The sequence below is a fragment of the Colobus angolensis genome, unplaced genomic scaffold, assembly GCF_000951035.1.
Source record: "Colobus angolensis palliatus isolate OR3802 unplaced genomic scaffold, Cang.pa_1.0 Scaffold108, whole genome shotgun sequence".
Taxonomy (NCBI): Eukaryota; Metazoa; Chordata; class Mammalia; order Primates; family Cercopithecidae; genus Colobus; species Colobus angolensis.
This window is the reverse complement of record NW_012111808.1, coordinates 5086396-5103325: the sequence shown is the minus strand read 5'-3', so window position 1 is coordinate 5103325 and position 16930 is coordinate 5086396. Positions and strand designations below refer to the sequence as shown.

At 42.2% G+C, this 16930-nt stretch overlaps 1 protein-coding gene across 1 annotated transcript in view; it reads left to right on the top strand.

Annotated features, from left to right (window-relative positions):
• The first annotated feature begins 1190 nt into the window (after positions 1 to 1190).
• Positions 1191 to 16930, top strand: part of ATP8B1 (ATPase, aminophospholipid transporter, class I, type 8B, member 1) — an 81308-nt gene continuing 65568 nt past the window's right edge. The window contains exon 1 of the mRNA XM_011949533.1: positions 1191 to 1371. Coding sequence (XP_011804923.1) covers positions 1191 to 1371 — 181 coding nt within the window. The remainder of the gene's footprint in view (positions 1372 to 16930) is intronic.

Sequence of the window (16930 nt, the reverse complement as noted above, 5' to 3'; positions counted from 1 at the left end):
GCTAATTTTTTGTATTTTTCATACAGATGAGGTTTCACTGTGTTAGCCAGGATGGTCTCGATCTCCTGACCTCGTGATCCACCTGCCTCGGCCTCCCAAAGTGCTGGGATTACAGGCGTGAGCCATGGCGCACGGCTGCCTTAAATTTTTAATAATTATTGTACAAGTTATTTGGCATTCCCGTGTTTTGATTTTTCTCCTCTGCTGGGTAGGAATAACAATAAGACTGTTATTCACCATGGTGGTGTGGGAAGTTTCAATGAGCCCATGTCTATAAAGTGCTTAGTGCAAGGCTTGGCATGCAGTTAACACAAAATAAATGTGAGCTGCTGTCATTAACAATACTGACTACATGGCACTGTGATGCTTATGTCAATGTCAGGCTGTGTGTCTATAACCTGAGGTATTTGTGTAAATATTTTCCTAAAATAAATATAACTAAGGTTGTTCTTCGCACTTGTTTGGAGTCATCTTATGTGGTAGATGCTCAAGCACAAATTGCAGATACAAAGTGGGCAGTGGTAGTTGGGAAGATAGAAAAGCTAGGGAGTGTTCCTGGGAAGTCGGTAAACTTGGAAGATCTAAGGTTATATTAAAAATGTTGTGTCAGAACAAAGGCTCAGAATGTTAGTGTTAGCAGAAACCAGATATCTTAGAGCAATGGTTTGTCAACTTTGCCAGCAATCCACAGGAAGAAATTCAACTCCATTAACACCCACAATGCAAATAAACGTGTGAATGTGTACAACTGTGTTATCAAGGAGTACTTATTCTTATTATATGTGCTGTAATCAGATATTTTATAGTCTGTTTCATTTTAGTTTAATGTTGATTGTTACCCACTAAATTTATTTCATTGGGTAGAGACCCCCCAATTTTAAATATTGCCTTAAAAAAATATATATATATATATACACACCCTTGTTTAAAAATAAAAGGTTTGCAGTTACATATTTTTAAAAAATCTTACCCAAGCATTTAATCAGTACTGAATGGTTTTGTTCTTACTTGCATGTTAAGTTGAATTTGCGGGTACTATTCCAGACTATTTACATGGCAGTAAGACAATGTTCTGTAAAAGGGGCATTGTAACGGGATACAGACAGGATTCAACCAAAAACTGGGCAAGAGTCATAATCCACTCTGGTTTCTCTTTCCTTTTAAGCAGGTAGTTCCAATTTGCCAGCAGAATGAGTACAGAAAGAGACTCAGAAACGACATTTGATGAGGATTCTCAGCCTAATGACGAAGTGGTTCCCTACAGTGATGATGAAACAGAAGATGAACTTGATGACCAGGGCTCTACTGTTGAACCAGAACAAAACCGAGTCAACAGGGAAGCGGAGGAGAACCGGGAGCCATTCAGAAAAGGTAACCACATGAAGTCCCAGTGACTAGGTTGCTTATAAATCCTCATGTGCGTCGTGGCCACACGTGCCAAAGATGATCGGTCCATTTTGTGTGGTCTAGGAGGGGATCTTCTCTGATGTCTTCTTAGGATGCAACTGACAGAATGGTGGATGGGCTTGGACAAGTACCCATTGTGCTTAGTAGGAAGGGCTGGGAGAGCGTATCTGACAAGTTCTGCAGAGAAAATACATTAAGGTCTTTGTTAGTGTGTATATTGTTTGTTTTGTTTTGTTTTGTTGTGTGTGTGTGTGTGTGTGTGTGTTTGTTTTTTGAGACAGGGTCTCACTGTGTCCCCAGCTGGAGTCCAGTAGTATGAACTTGGCTCACTGCAGCCTCGACCTGCTGGACTCAAGTGATCCTCCTACCTCAGCCTCCTGAGTAGCTGGACTACAGGCATGCACCACTATGTCCAGCTAATTTTTGTATTTGTGTGTGTGTTTGTGTGTGTAGATGGTACTTCACTATGTTGCCCAGGCTGGTCTCAAACTCCTGAGCTCAAGGGATGCGCCCACCTCAATCTCTCAAACTCCTGGAATTACAGGCATGAGAGCTAGGATGCCTAGCCAGTGTATATATTCTTAAAACGGAGTTATGTGTACAAGAATCTGCATGTTACTGCACCCAGAAATTTTTAAAGGATACATATCAATCAATCTTTAGATGTTTACTATTGGTATTGTTAAACTGGTGGTATGAGTTATATAAATAACCACCCTTTGTGTGTGTGTGTGTGTGTGTGTGTATGTATGTATGGTCTGCCCAGGGTCAGGTCAGCATCAGAGGCAGGGTCTAGACCAAGGCCAGCAAACTTTTTCTGTAAAGGGCCAGCAAGTAAACGTTTTAGGCTTTGTGGACCACGTGGTCTCTGCCAATGTTGTGCATAAGTAGCCATAGACAGTACATCACTGAGGGCAGTAGAACTTGGCTTGCTTTTACCATAACACCTTTTTTCCTTTGTGGCTTTTCTATTTCATCTACTAATGGTTCTCCCACCCTGGCAAACTGATGTGTGCTTCTCTTGTAGCTCTTCTCCATGAGCAAGCTGAGACTTTTCTCTCTGGACCCCAGGTTTGATAATCAGGCTGAAAATAATTCTTCCATGGTGTTCCCTAAAATTCTAACTGAACAACCTTAGCATCACATTCACAGAAATCATTATCATAGTGTTCCGGTTTCAGCCCTCCAGACATGCCTCCCTGCAGCCTTACTCAGAGAAGCCTCAGATTTTAGCTGGTTTTCCTGAGGTCTCTGTTCCTGCCATTCTGCCCTTGCAGGTTTTCTAGAAGTCTCTTTTTCCCCCATGCCAACTCCCCCTCTAGTTTCTCTTTCTTGGGTTCTGCTACCTGGATGAGCTATTTTTTTCTAATAATTTTCACCTGTAGAAAATGTGACATGCCATGAAATCCCATTTCTGCAATGATTCTTCCTGTTCCTGTTCTCCCTGTGGGGAGATTCTCAGTGTGGGGAGTGCATGTACTCCTGGGAGCCCCATCTCACCCAAATTTGGGGAGGCCATTGACTCCTATATGTCGTTTGTCCCCTACCTCTCCATAGCAAACATTTAGATGCATTACCTCTTAGAGTGAGTTTCTGGATTTAATTTCAAGCTGTTGAGGATTGAGCTTAAGTGCCTTCTGCCCTGAAGCAGAAGGTACTAAAATCATGGTATTTGACCAGAATTAAAATGGAATTCCCGCCGGGCACAGTGGCTCACACCTGCAATGCCAACACTTTGGTAGGCTAAGGTGGGTGGATCACCTGAGATTAGGAGTTCGAGACCAGCCAGACCAACATGGTGAAACCCCATCTCTACTAAAAATACAAAAATTAGCCAGGTGTGGTGGCATGTACCTGTAGTCCCAGCTACTTGGGACTACAGAAGAATCACTAGAATCCAGGAGGCGGAGGTTGCAGTGAGCCGAGATGGCACCATTGAACTCCAGCCTGGGCAACAAGAGTGAAACTCTGTCTCAAAAAAAAAAAAAAAAGAAAGAAAGAAAATGGAATTCCCACCAATCTGAACAGGAAGGTAGCCTCTGTCATAACAGGTCCAGACTGGATATTGGTGAACTAGCTAAAGCTGAAGCAGCCAGACAAGTTACAAGGAAGTTCTAGTTGATTGCCCAAACAGTGAATAAAATATGCTTCTTCCTCATTCCTTTCCCCCACAACTGCACTGCTTAGTCTCCTATCACAATTTTGGAATCTCTACCAAATGTAGATATCTGATGGGGTGGCAGGAGAATTGGCTCCGTGGGGTCAAGGGTCAACTTCACTCTTGGTGCTTGGTGGCAAGCCATCAGACGTGTAGTCTGGGACACAGCAAAGGGACCAGGATTGGGTGCCTGCAGAAATGTCAGAGAAGCATATAGTGAGTGGAAACTCTCATACCCTGTTTTTTTCCAACTCTGCCTGCCCATTCTGGTGGTTAGGGTCCTTTCCTGATCGTTCAGTTTGCAGGTCATATGTTTTGTAGATTTCTACCCTCGGCATATGGGCATTAAAAGAGCTCAGTCTTGGCTGGGCACAGTGACTCACTCATGCCTATAATCCCAGCACTTTGGGAGGCCAAGGCGGTTGGGTCACTTGAGGTCAGGAGTTTGAGACCAGCCTGGCCAACATAGTGAAACCCCATCTCTACTAAAAATACAAAAATTAGTCCGGCATGGTGGCGCACACCTATAATCCCAGCTACTTGGGAGACTGAGGCAGGAGAATCACTTGAACCTGGAAAGTGGAGGTTGCAGTTAACTGAGATCTCACCACTGCACTCTATCCTGGGTGACAAAGCGAGACTCCATCTCAAAAAAAAAAAAGAATTCTCAGTCTTGAATCTTAGTCGTGTTTTCCAAGGATGGTTTATATTCCTAGGGGATGTGGGTGGTTCTCGCTTCTCAAAACCCATATCAAATGACTTTGCCTGTGACTTTTTACAAACATTCTTATTCTAGTACCTCTCTGTGCCCTTCCCAAGCATACAGACGATGTTCAGTAAATGCCAGACCTCTTTGCTCCCATTTCCCATCTGCCCTGCCTCCCTCACAGCCACAGTCTGCTCTCCCTCTTTCCTCCCTTCCTCTCTTTGCCCTCTTCATCCCTCTTTCCTCCTCTTTCCTTTCCTGCCGTATTCTCATTTGGACAATTTCCCAATTAAGTTCAGTGTAACCCTGACTTCTCTTTCTTTTTTTAATCATCATCTGTCTTTCTTGACATTTCACATCCTGAATAATTTCCTTCAGAGGATCAGTTCTTTAAGACATCAGAATATGAGTCACCCGGCGAGGTACCACCAGGCTGGGTATCACCAAGGACCAGCACCCTTTCCAGCAAAGCGCTGCCTAAGTGGCCTGAACTGCGCTCGTTTCTTTAATGAGGATTGTAGCACAGAAAGTTGCTTTCTTTTTTCTTAAAGAAAGGAAATCCTCAGCCCAACTAAGCTTTCCTGTTAAACAAGTGTTTTGAGAGACCCATTCGGAGTACTTTTCAGTAAAAGGACCTTTATTGTGTTTTGTGAGAAGGAAGGACAGGCACAAACATGCTGTTAGAATGTGCCATGGAGAAAGATAAGCCCGCAGGTTCAAGTGGAGTAACTTTACCCTTTGTCTAAAGATGGAGCAAAGACTCTCAGAAATGAGCAGCAATGTTTTCAGTGCTATGGAGTGAGCTCCTTCGTTTCCTGATGAACACACTTCTCAGCATGTGTTCTGGGAAACACTAGTTTTTGTATTTTTGGAGTTTTGTTGTTGTTTGTTTGTTTTTGTTTTTGTTTTGAGACAGAGTCTCTCTCTGTCACCCAGACTGGAGTGCAGTGGCGCTATCTTGGCTCACTGCAACCTCTCCGTCCCGGGTTTAAGTGATTCTCCTGCCTCAGCCTCTTGGGTAGCTGGGATTACAGGCGTGTGCCACCATGCCTGGCTGATTTTTTGTGTTTTTAGTAGAGCCAGGGTTTCGCCATTTTGGCCAGGATGGTCTCAATTTCCTGACCTTGTGATCTGCCAGCCTTAACCTCCCAAAGTGCTGGGATTACAGGCATGAGTAATGACCGCACCCAGCCTTAAAGTGATATCTTCATAAAATAATCTGGAATTAAGAATGTGGGGTCTTTAGAGCATCTATGAATTAATATTTAGTTGGAACCAACACACAGATAAAGATGGCTCATTGAAACATAATCAATTGTAGGATATCCTAGGGAATCTGTGAAAAGTGCTGAGGGAGCTGTTCCACTTAATAAGATGCATTTTCCATTTTTGGCACATACCACATTTGGCAGTCTACTCTGGCTACTTATTTTCTTTCTTTCTCTGATTGGTTGTAAATTGCCATCCACCTCCACAGCCTAAGGACACTAGAGTAATTGAAGCTTGTAAAGCCGCGGGGTGAGGGGTATTCCTGCACTGAGTGATTACTGATGGAGAAGGGTGGTGATACTGTGCCATCTCATTTTATTCTATTTATTTATTTATTTGACAGAGTCTCGCTCTTGTTGCCCAGGCTGGAGTGAAGTGTTGCGATCTCAGCTCACTGCAGACTCCGTCTCCCGGGTTCAAGCGATTCTCCGGCCTCAGCCTCCCAAGTAGCTGGGATTACTGGCACCCACCATCACGCCCAGCTAATTTTTGTATTTTTAGTAGGGACGGAGTTTTGCCATGTTGGCCAGGCTGGTCTTGAACTCCTGACCTAAGGTGATCCGCCCACCTTGGCCTCCTAAAGTGCTGGGATTACAGGCGTGAACCACTGTGCCCAGTCTATTCTATTTATTTTTAAGATCTTGGGCAACATGCTCATTTTAGAGAATTTGCTTTCGAGTCACGTAATTTATGATTGAACCTTGGGTACGAATCTCTTGCTCATGGAAACCTAACTCAGCTGTTGGTTTTCTTCCTGCTACTTTGCAGCCCAAGTTCAGAAGTAGATTTTTAATGATAGAAGTCACCATAGGAAGACACTCTCCCTTGCACTAACTGGAGGTTCTCAGTCCTGCCTGTACATCAGAACCTCTTGTGGAATTTTTACAAACTCTCTAGGTGCCTGGACCCAGTCCCTGCAGATAGAGAGTGGTTCTGGGATGAGACAAGGGGAAGAATCTATCATTGAAAATGAATTCAGTGGCCTGAATATTTTCTCCCATTCTTTTGTCTCTTTACTTTGTTGATTGTTTCCTTTGCTTTACAGAAGCTTTTTAACTTGTGATCTCATTTGTCCGTTTTTGCCTTTGGTGCCTTGCTTGTGAAGTATTACTCAACAAATCTTTGCCCTGTTTAGTGTCCTGGAGAGCTTCCCCAGTGTGTGTGTGTGTGTTTTTTTTTTGTTTTTTGCTTTTTGGTTTTTTTTGAGACTGAGTTTTGCTCTGTCGCCCGGCTGGAGTGCAGTGGCGCCATCTTGGCCCACTGCAACCGCTACTTCCCGAGTTCCAGCAATTCCCTTGCCTCAGCCTCCCGAGTAGCTGGGACTACAGGCATGCGCCACCATGCCCAGCTAACTTTTTGTATTTAGCAGAGACGGGGTTTTACCATGTTGGCCAAGATAGTCTCAATCTCTTGACCTCGTGATCCACCTACCTTGGCTTCCCAAAGTGCTGGAATTACAGGCATGAGCCACCACGCCTGGCCTTCCCCAGAGTTTTCTTATAGTCATTTCATAGTTTGAGGTCTTAGATTTAATTCTTTAATCCATTTTGATTCAATTTTTGCATATGGCAACAGATGGGGTCTACTTTCATTCATCTACATGTAAATATGCAGTTTTTCCCTGCGTCTTTTACTGAAGAGACTGCCTTTCCCCAATGTATGTTCTTGGCACCTTTGCTGAAAATAAGTTCACTGAGGATGATGAATTTATCTCTGAGTTCTCTATTCTGTTCCATTGATCTGTGTGTCTGTTTTTATGCCAATACCATGTTGTTTTGGTTATTACAGCTCTGTTGTATAATTTGAAGGCAGGTAATGTGATTCCTCCAGTTCTGTTCTTTTGGCTTAGATTAGCTGTGGCTATTCTGAGTCTTTTGTGGTTCCCATACAAATTTTAGGATTGTTTCTTCTATTTCTGTGAAGACTACCATTGGTATTTTCATAAAGATTGCATTGAATCTGTAGATTGTTTTGGGTAGTATGAACATTTTAACAATATTCCAATCCATGAGCATGGAATATCACTCCATTTTTCTGGTGTCCTCTTTAGTTTCTAGCATCAGTGCAATCAATTTATAGTTTTCATTGCAGAGATCTTTTACTTCTTTGGTAAACTTAGTTCTTAGGTATTTTATTCATAGCTATTATAAATTGGATTACTTTCTTGATTTCTTTTTCAGATTGTTTTTCATTGGCAAATAGAAAGGCTACTGATTTCTGTATGTTGATTTTGTATCTTGCAACATTACAGAATTTATCAGTTCTAATAGTTTTTTGGTGGAGTCTTTAGGCTTTTCCAAATATGAGATCATATCATCTACAAACAAGGATAATTTGACTTATTCCTTTCCAATTTGGATGCCCTTTATTTCTTTCTCTTGTCTGATGGCACTCGCTAGGACTTCTGGTGAAAGTGGGCATCCTTGACGTGTTCCAGATCTAGGAGGAAAGGCTTTTAGTTTTTCCCCATTCAGTTTGATACTTGCTATGGGTCTGAGCAGTATATGAACTGGCTTTTATTATATTGAGGTATGTTCCTTCTATACCCAGTTTTTTGAGGATGTTTATCATGAAGGGATGTTGAATTGTATCAATTTTTTTTTCAGCATCTATTGAAATGATCATATGGTTTTTGCCCTTCATTCTGTTGCATGACATACCACATTAATTGATTTGTGTATGTTGAACCATCTTTGCATTTCTGGGATAAATAACACTTGGTCATGATGAATGATCTTTTTAATGTGTTGTTGAATTCGATTTTCTAGTATTTTGTTGAGGATTTTTGCATCAATATTCATCAATGATATTGGCCTGTAGATTTTTTTAGTTTTGTTTGTTTGTTTGTTTTTGTTTTTTGATGTGTCTTTGTCTGGTTTTGGCATCAGCGTAATACTGGCCTTGTAGAATGAGTTTGGAAGTATTTCCTCCTCCTGTGTATTTTAGAATAGATTGAGTGGGATTGGTATTAGTTCTTCTTTAAATGATTGGTAGTATTCAGTAGAGAAGCCTTTGGGTCCTGGGCTTTTCTTTGCTGAGAGACTTTTTATTACAGCTTTGATCTTGTTACTTGTTATTTGTCTGTTTGGGTTTTGGATTTCTTCATGATTCAATCTTGGTAGGTTTTATCTATCTAGGAATTTATCCCTTTTTTTCTACATTTTCCAATTTATTGGCAAATAGTTGCTCATAGTAGCCACTAATGATGTTTGAATTTCTGTAGTAACAGTTGTAATGTGTCGTTTTCTAGCTCTGATTTCATTTATTTGGGTCTCTCTTTTTTTTCTTTTTTTTCTTTTTTTTTTTTTTTTGGTAGTCCAGCTAAAGGTTTGTCAATTTTGTTTATCTTTTCAAGAAACTAACTTCTTGATAAAGCACAGTGGCTCACACCTGTAATCCCAGCACTTTGGGAGGCTGAGGTAGGTGGATCACTTGAGGGCAGGAGTTTGAGACCAGCCTGGCCAACAGGGTGGAACCCTGACGCTACTAAAACTACAAAAATTAGCCAGGCGTGGTGGCACATGCCTATAGTCCTGGCTACTCCTAGCTACTCAGGAGGCTGAGGCAGGAGAATCACTTGAACCTGGGAGGCAGAGGTTGCAGTGAGCTGAGATCACACCACTGCACTCCAGCCTGGGCAACAGTGAGACTCTGTCTCCAAAAAAAAAAACCAAACAAAACAAACAAAACAATTTTTGTTTCATTGATCTTTTGTATTGTTTTCTTTGCTTCAATGTCATTTGTCTCTGCTTTGATCTTTATTATTTCTTTTCTTCTAGTAACTTTGGGTTTGGTTAGCTCTTGCTTTTCTAGTTCTTTTTTTTTTTTTTTTGAGACAGAGTCTCGCTCTGTTGCCCAGGTTGGAGTGCAGTGGTGCGATCTCAGCTCACTGCAAGCTCTGCCTCCTGGGTTCACACCATTCTGCCACCTCAGCCTCCCGAGTAGCTGGGACTACAGGTGCCCGCCACCATGCCCCCGCTAATTTTTTTGTATTTTTTAGTAGAGATGGGGTTTCACTGTGTTAGCTAGGATGGTCTCAATCTCCTGACCTCGTGATCCGCTCACCTCGGCCTCCCAAAGTGCTGGGATTACAGGCGTGAGCCACTGCACCCAGCTTTAGTTCTTTCAGATGCATCATTAGGTTGTTTGAAGTTTTTCTTATTTTTTGATGTAGGCACTTATAGCTATAAACTTCCCTCATAGTTCTGCTTTCACTGTGTCCCATAGGTTTTGGTGTATCATGTTTCCATTATCATTTGTTTGAAGAAATTTTTCAGTTTCCTGTTTAATTTCTTCATTGACCCACTGGTTATTTAGGAACATATTGTTTAATTTCCATGTTTTTGTATAGTTTCCAAAATTCCTCTTATTATTGATTTCTAGTTTTATTCCATTGTGATCAATCAGAGATGTTTGATATTATTTCAATTTATTTGAATGTTTTAAGACTTGTTAAGTCTTATATATGACTTGTTAAGTCATATATGTGACTTAATATATGTTCTGTCTTTGAGAATGACCCATGTGCTGAGGAAAAGAATGTGTATTCTACAGCTGTTGTATGAAATATTTTATAAATATCTATTTGGTCTATAGTGCAGATTAAGTCCGATGTTTCTTTGTTGATTTTCTGTCTGGAAGATCTGTCCATTGCTGAAAGTGTAGTGTTGATGTCTCCAGCTATTATTTTACTGGGGTCTAACACTCTCTTTAGCTCTAATAATATTTGCTTTATATATCTGGGTGCTCCAGTGTAAGGTGGATAAATATTTACAACTATTATATCCTCTTGCTGAGTTGACCTCTTTATCATTATATAGTGACTTTCTTTGACTCTTCTTATAGTTTTGTCTATATATTTTGTCTGATGTAACTATAGGTATCTTTTTTGCTTTCCATTGGCATGGAATATCTTCTTCCATCCCTTCATTTTCAGTCTAGGTGGAGTATCTGTTGTAGGCAACAGATAATTGGGTTTTTTTTTTTTTTTTAAATCTATTCAGCCACTCTATGTCTTTTGATTGAGAGTTTAGTCCATCTACATTCAATGTTATATTGATAAGTAAGGACTTACTCTTGCCATTTTGTTATGTTTTCTGGTGGCTTTGTGGTCTTCTCTTCCTTCTTTCCTCCCTTCCTTTCTACCTTTTAGTGAAGGTGGTTTTCTCTTGTGGTATGCTTTAATTTCCTGCTTTTTATTTTGTATGTATCCATTGTATGTTTTTTGATTTAAGGTTACCATGAGGTTTGTAAGAACTGTCTAATAACTCATTATTTTAAGCTAAAAGAAAACTAATAAAAACTCTACACTTTAACTTCCTCCCTCTGCTTTTTAACTTTTTATTATTTCTATTTATATCTTATTGTGCTATGTCTTGAAAAGTTGTTCTAGTTACTATTTTTTATCAGTTCATCTTTTAGTCTTTCTACTGAAGAGTATTTTACATATCACAGTCACAGTGTTACACTATTCTGGGTTTTTCTGTATACTTAACTGTTACCAGTGAGTTTTGTGCCTTCAGGTGATTTCTTATTGCTCACTAACATCCTTTTTCTTTCTGATTAATGTACTCTCTTTAGCATTTCTTGTAGGACAGATCTAGTGTTGATGAAATCCCTCAGCTTTTGTTTATCTGGAAAGGTCTTCATTTCTCCTTTATGCTTGAAATATATTTTCTAGGGTAAAAGTTTTTTCCTTCAGCACTTTAAATATGTCATGCCACTGTCTCCTGGCCTATAAGGTTTCCACTGAAAAGTCTGCTGCCAGATGTATTGGAGTGCCAGTGTATTTTATTTGTTTCTTTTCTTTTGCTGCTTTTAGGATCCTTCCTTTTGTCCTTGACTTTTAGGAATTTGATTACTAAATGCCTGAGGTAGTCTTCTTTGGGTTAATCTGCTTGGTGTTCTACAACCTTCTTGTTCTTGGATATTTATATCTTCCTCTAGGTTTGGGAAGTTTTCTGTTATTACCACCTTGAATAAACTTTCTACCCCTTTCTCTTTCTCTACCTCCACGTTAAGGCCAATAACTCTTAGATTTGCTTTTTTAAATCTATTTTCTAGATCTTGTAGGTGTACTTCATTCTTTTTTCTTTTGTCTCCTCTGACCGTATTTTCCAATAACTTGTCTTCCAGCTCACTAACTCTTTGTTCCACTTAATCAATCCTGCTATTAAAAGACTCTGATGCATTCTTCAGTATGTCGCTTGCATTTTTCAACTCCAGAATTTCAGCTTGACTCTTTTTAATTATTTCAATCTCTGTTACATTTATCTGATAGAATTCTAAATTTTTTTGGTGTTGTCTTGAATTTCCTTGAGTTTCCTCTTTGTTGAGTTTATCTGATAGAATTCTGAATGTCTTCTCTGTGCTATCTTGAATTTCTTCGAGTTTCCTCAAAATGGCAATTCTGAATTTTCTGTCTGAAAGGTCATGAAGTTTTGTTTCTGCAGGCGTGACCCCTAGTGCCTTATTTAGTTTGTTTGGTGAAGTCATGTTTTTGATGCTTGTGGATGTTCATCAGTCTGGGCGTTGAAGAGTTAGATATTTACTCTAGCCTTCACAGTCTGGGCTTGTTTATACACATCCTTCTTGGGAAAGATTTCCAGGTATTCAAAAGAACTTGGATATTATGATCAAACCCATATCTGCCTTAGGGGGCATCTCAAGCTCAGTAACACTGTATTTCTTGCAGACTATCTGGAAGAATTATCTTGATTATCAAGCCCAGACTCTTGTTCTTGTTGCTTGCTTTCTCCCAGACAGAATCAATCTCAATCTCTCTCTTTTTCGCTGTCTCTCCCTCTTCCCCCTCTCTCCCCTCTCCCCCTCTCCCTCTCTCTGTCCCTCTGTGCTGGGCCACCCAGAGCTAGGGGTGTGGTGATACAAGCACCACTGTGGCCATCACCACTGAAAATGTACTGGGTCAGACCTCAAGCCGGCACCGTATTGGGTCTCGCCATGGCCCACTGTAACCGTGATCTGGCTACTGCCTATGTTCACTCAATGCCCTGGGGCTCTGCAATAAGCAGGTCTTGAAACCAGTCAGGCTAGCTTCAAGCCAGTGAGTTCCCCCAGGCTGCAGCCAGATCCAGAGATGCCATCTGGGAGCCATGGACTGGAGTCCAAAATCTTAGAAATCTACCTGGTGTCCTATCTATTCTACTGTGGCTAAGCTGGCCTCAAACCATTAGCCAGTCCTTCCCACTCTTCCCTCCCCTTTCCATACGCTCAGGGGCCTCTCCCCATGTTCACCACCAACACAGGCCCATGAGGAGGGCTGCCAGGTTACTGCTGATGTTCAGTAAAGGCCTACGGCTTCTTCAGTCAGCTTGTGGTAAATGCTTTCAGTCACCCTTCAGGGCAGTGAGCTCCCTTCTGGCAAAAAGCAAGTCCAGAGATGTCATCCAAGAACCTAAGGCCTAGACTCAGGGACCCCAAGAGCCTGTTTGTTGCTTTACCTCACTGTGGCCAAGGTGGTACCTAAAGTGCAACACAGGCTGGGCGCAGTGGCTCATGCCTGTAATCCCAGCATTTGGGGAGGCCGAGGCGGGCAGACCACTTGAGGCCAGGAGCTCAAGACCAGCCTGGCCAATATGGTGAAACCCTATCTGTACTAAAAATAAAATAATTAAAAAAAAAATAGGCTGGGTGTGGTGGCTCACACCTGTAATCCCAACACTTTGGGAGGCCAAGGTGGGTGGGTCACAAGGTCAGGAGTTTGAGACCAGCCTGATCAACATGGTGAAACCCCATCTCTACAAAAAATACAAAAACTAGCCAGACACAGCTGGGCACGGTGGCACATGTAATCCCGGGACTTTGGGAGGCCAAGGTGGGTGGATCACTTGAGGTCAGGAGTTCGAGACTGGCCTAACCAACATGGTGAAACCCTGTCTCTACTAAAAATACAAAATTAGCCAAGCATAGTAGCGCATGCCTGTAATTCCAGCTACACGGGAGGCTGAGGTGAGGCAGGAGAATTGCTTGAACCTGGGAGGCAGAGGTTGCAGTGAGCTGAGATTGCACCACTGCACTCCAGCCTGGGTAACAGAGCAGGATTCTGTCTCAAAAATTAAATTAAATTAAATTAAATTTTAAAAAAATTAGCTGGGCATGGTGGTGCACACCTGTAATCCCAGCTACTCAGGAGGCTGAGGCATGAGAATTGTTTGAGCCCAGGAGGTAGAGGTTGTAGTGAGCTGAGATCACATCATTGCACTCCAGCCTGGGCAACATAGCAGGACTCCATCTCTGAAAATAAATAAATAAATAAAGTAAGTCCAAGACAAAGTACCCTTCACTTTTCCCTCTGCTTTTCTCAAGCAGAAGGAATCTCTCACCATGGCCACCACAGCCTCAAATATTAACTGGGTATTGCTACTGATTATTCAGGGCTCAAGGGCTTTTTCATCAGCAGGTGATGGACTGCCAGAGCCGGGTCCTTCCCCTGCAAGGCAGCAGACTCCCTTCTGATCCAGGATGTATCTAGAAATGTTGTCTGGGAACTAGGGCCTGAAATAGCCTCATGACTCTGCCTGGTGCCCTATCCTACTGTGACTGAGCTGGTATCCAAGATGTAAGACAAGGTTATCTTTCCTCTTCCTGCTCATCAACTCAAGCAGAAGGAAGAGGTCTCTTTTGGAGCAGTGAGGTTGGCAGGGAGCGGCCGCATAAGCGTTCCACTGGCTGCTCTGGCTGGTGTCTCAGTAGCAGGTCATGTGCCTGCTAAGTCAACTGCTCCAAGTCCAGCTCAGCACTAGGACTTGCCTAAGAGTTGTAGTTCATGTTGGCCTACACTGCCTTTCAAGTTTATTTAGAGCCCCAGAGAACTTTGGCCCTCGGTGACGAGGCTTGCGAGAATTCAAGTTCTGACCAAGGTACAGGGAGATTCCCCTCTGGCTAGGGCTGGTCTAAATGCTCCCTCTATGGTCTGGCACCAGCTGAGTTCAGCCTGTTTTTGCTTTCTACTGTCTGTAATAGTGCAGCACGGAGTTCAGTGCAAAGCCTGGTGCTGGGGTTGGGGGAGGGGTGGCATTGGCAATTCAAGGCTATCTTTCCTACCCTCTTCAGTCCTTTTTCAACAATATAAAGGCAAAACCAGGTGCTGTGAGTGCCTGATGTTTTGGTTCTTTTAAAGGTGCTTTTTGTATTTGTAGAGAGTTGTTAAATTTGATGTTTCTATGGGAGTTACAAGTAGTGCAAGCTTCTGTTTGGCCATCTTGTTCCTCTCCATATTCGCTATATATATAAGCCAATAGAGGGAAGGAGTGGAATCACAAGCATTGCTTTAAAACAGTAATACATGTAAATGAATCCAATTAGAAAAGGGTCCAGAATGAAAATGAAGTTTTCCTTCCTGCCTCTTCTGCCCCTCAGTCATGCAGTTTCCTTTCCAAAAAACTACTGCTGGACTGGGCACGGTGGCTCACACCTGTAATCCCAGCACTCTGGGAGGACAAGGCAGGAGGATAGCTTGAGGGCAGCAGTTCAAGTTCAGCCTGGTCTGCAAAGCAAGACCTCATATTTACAAAAAGTTTTAAAAATTAGGTACAGTGGCATGCACTTTTGTCTCAGCTACTCCAGAAGTTGAGGTGGGAGGATCGCTTGAGCCCAGGAGTTCAGAGGCTGCAGTGAGCTGTGAGCATGCCACTTGCCACTGCACTCCAGCCCAGGTGCCACAATGAGACTTTGTCTTCTAAAAAAATAACAAAAAGAAACTACGGTTACCAGTTTCTCAAAATATATCCTTCCAGAGAGATACACATGCTTGTATGCACAAAGAATGCTTACAAACTTGTTTCCTTATATGCCCATACACATATGCAGAAACATACATGTGCGTATGTGTGTACACATATGCATTCATTTGTGTATGAATTCTGTGCATCACATAGCTGAAAGCACAAGATGGTAGATACCCTTATGCTTTTGCCTCTTAACAGGGTAATCTGGAGGTCATTCCTATCATATTTATGGGGTCACCTCATCCTTTTTTTGCGGACTGCATAGGCTTTTATTCTAATCGTGTTTAACTGGCTACTCCCAGTAGGCATTTGTGTTGTTTCTAGTCTTTCTGATAAATAGGGCTGCATTGAAAAGCCCTGCAGTAGGTACGTGGGGGATATTTCCTAGAAGTGTGATTGTTCGCTCAGTGCATATGTGTGTGTTAAATTTTGAGATCTGGCCAAATTGCTCTCCATAAAGATTACCTCGGAGCCTCTGTTTCTCTGCTCTCTTTTCAACCTAGAATGTCATCCCAATCATTACCATGTGCCAATATTTTGCTATTATAGGATAAAAACTACTATCTCCGTGAAGAATTGCATTTCTCTTTTAGGAACCCAAGTATCTTCTTACAGGTTTAAGAGCCATTTGAGGCCAGGTGCGGTGGCTCATGTCCTTTATCCCAGCACTTTGGGAGGCCGAGGTGGGCAGATCACCTGAGGTTAGGAGTTCAAGAGCAGTCTGGCCAACATGATGAAACTAGGTCTCTACTAAAAATGCAGAAATTAGCCAGGCGTGATGGCAGGCACCTGTAATCCCAGCTACTCGGGAGACTGAGGCAGGAGAATCTCTTGAACCCGGGAGTCAGAGGTTGCAGTGAGCTGAGATTGCATCATTGCACTCCAGCCTCGGCGAAAGCAGCATTTGAATTTCCCTTTGTATGAACTGTCTTTTCATGTCCTTTACCCATTCTCTCTTCAATTATTTCTATTGTTTTTTTTTCTTCTTTTGATGTTAGACTTTTTATCTTCTTGTTTTCCTTGTTTGCTGCAGTGTGTACCAACCAGTGCAGCTTCTTGGTTGTTGGTAGGTTTGTAAGCAAGCATTTGGTGCCAGCACAGAGAAGTTGAGGGGAGGGGTGCACTCATCTGCTCTTCCAGATGGAAGTGATCAAAGGACGTGGTGATCATGGGAACACTCTGGAGAGCACGTAGCCACATTTAAATACATTGACAACACAACCATTTAGTAGACTCAGGATGACTTTGAGCCACATGTCACATGGCAGCTGTTAAAATCATCTCTGTACATGTACATGGTTGGTTTTGATGACACACCCTTGTTAGCTTTGTAGCTTTTAGCTAAGGGGCCATATGGTGAAGGTGCATTTTTTGCTGGTACATTTCTTATTTCTTCTCTTTTCTTTGTCAATTCTAGAAAATGAGATGAGCCAGGCACAGTGTGGTGCATGCCTGTAATCCCAGCTGCTCTGAAGGCTGAGGCAGGAGGATCACTTGAGCCCAGGAATTTGAGGCCAGCATAGGCACTGGGCAACATAGTGAGACTCCATCTCTTAAAAAAGAAAAAAAAAGGCCGGGCGCGGTGGCTCAAGCCTGTAATCCCAGCACTTTGGGAGGCCGAGACGGGCGGATCACGAGGTCAGG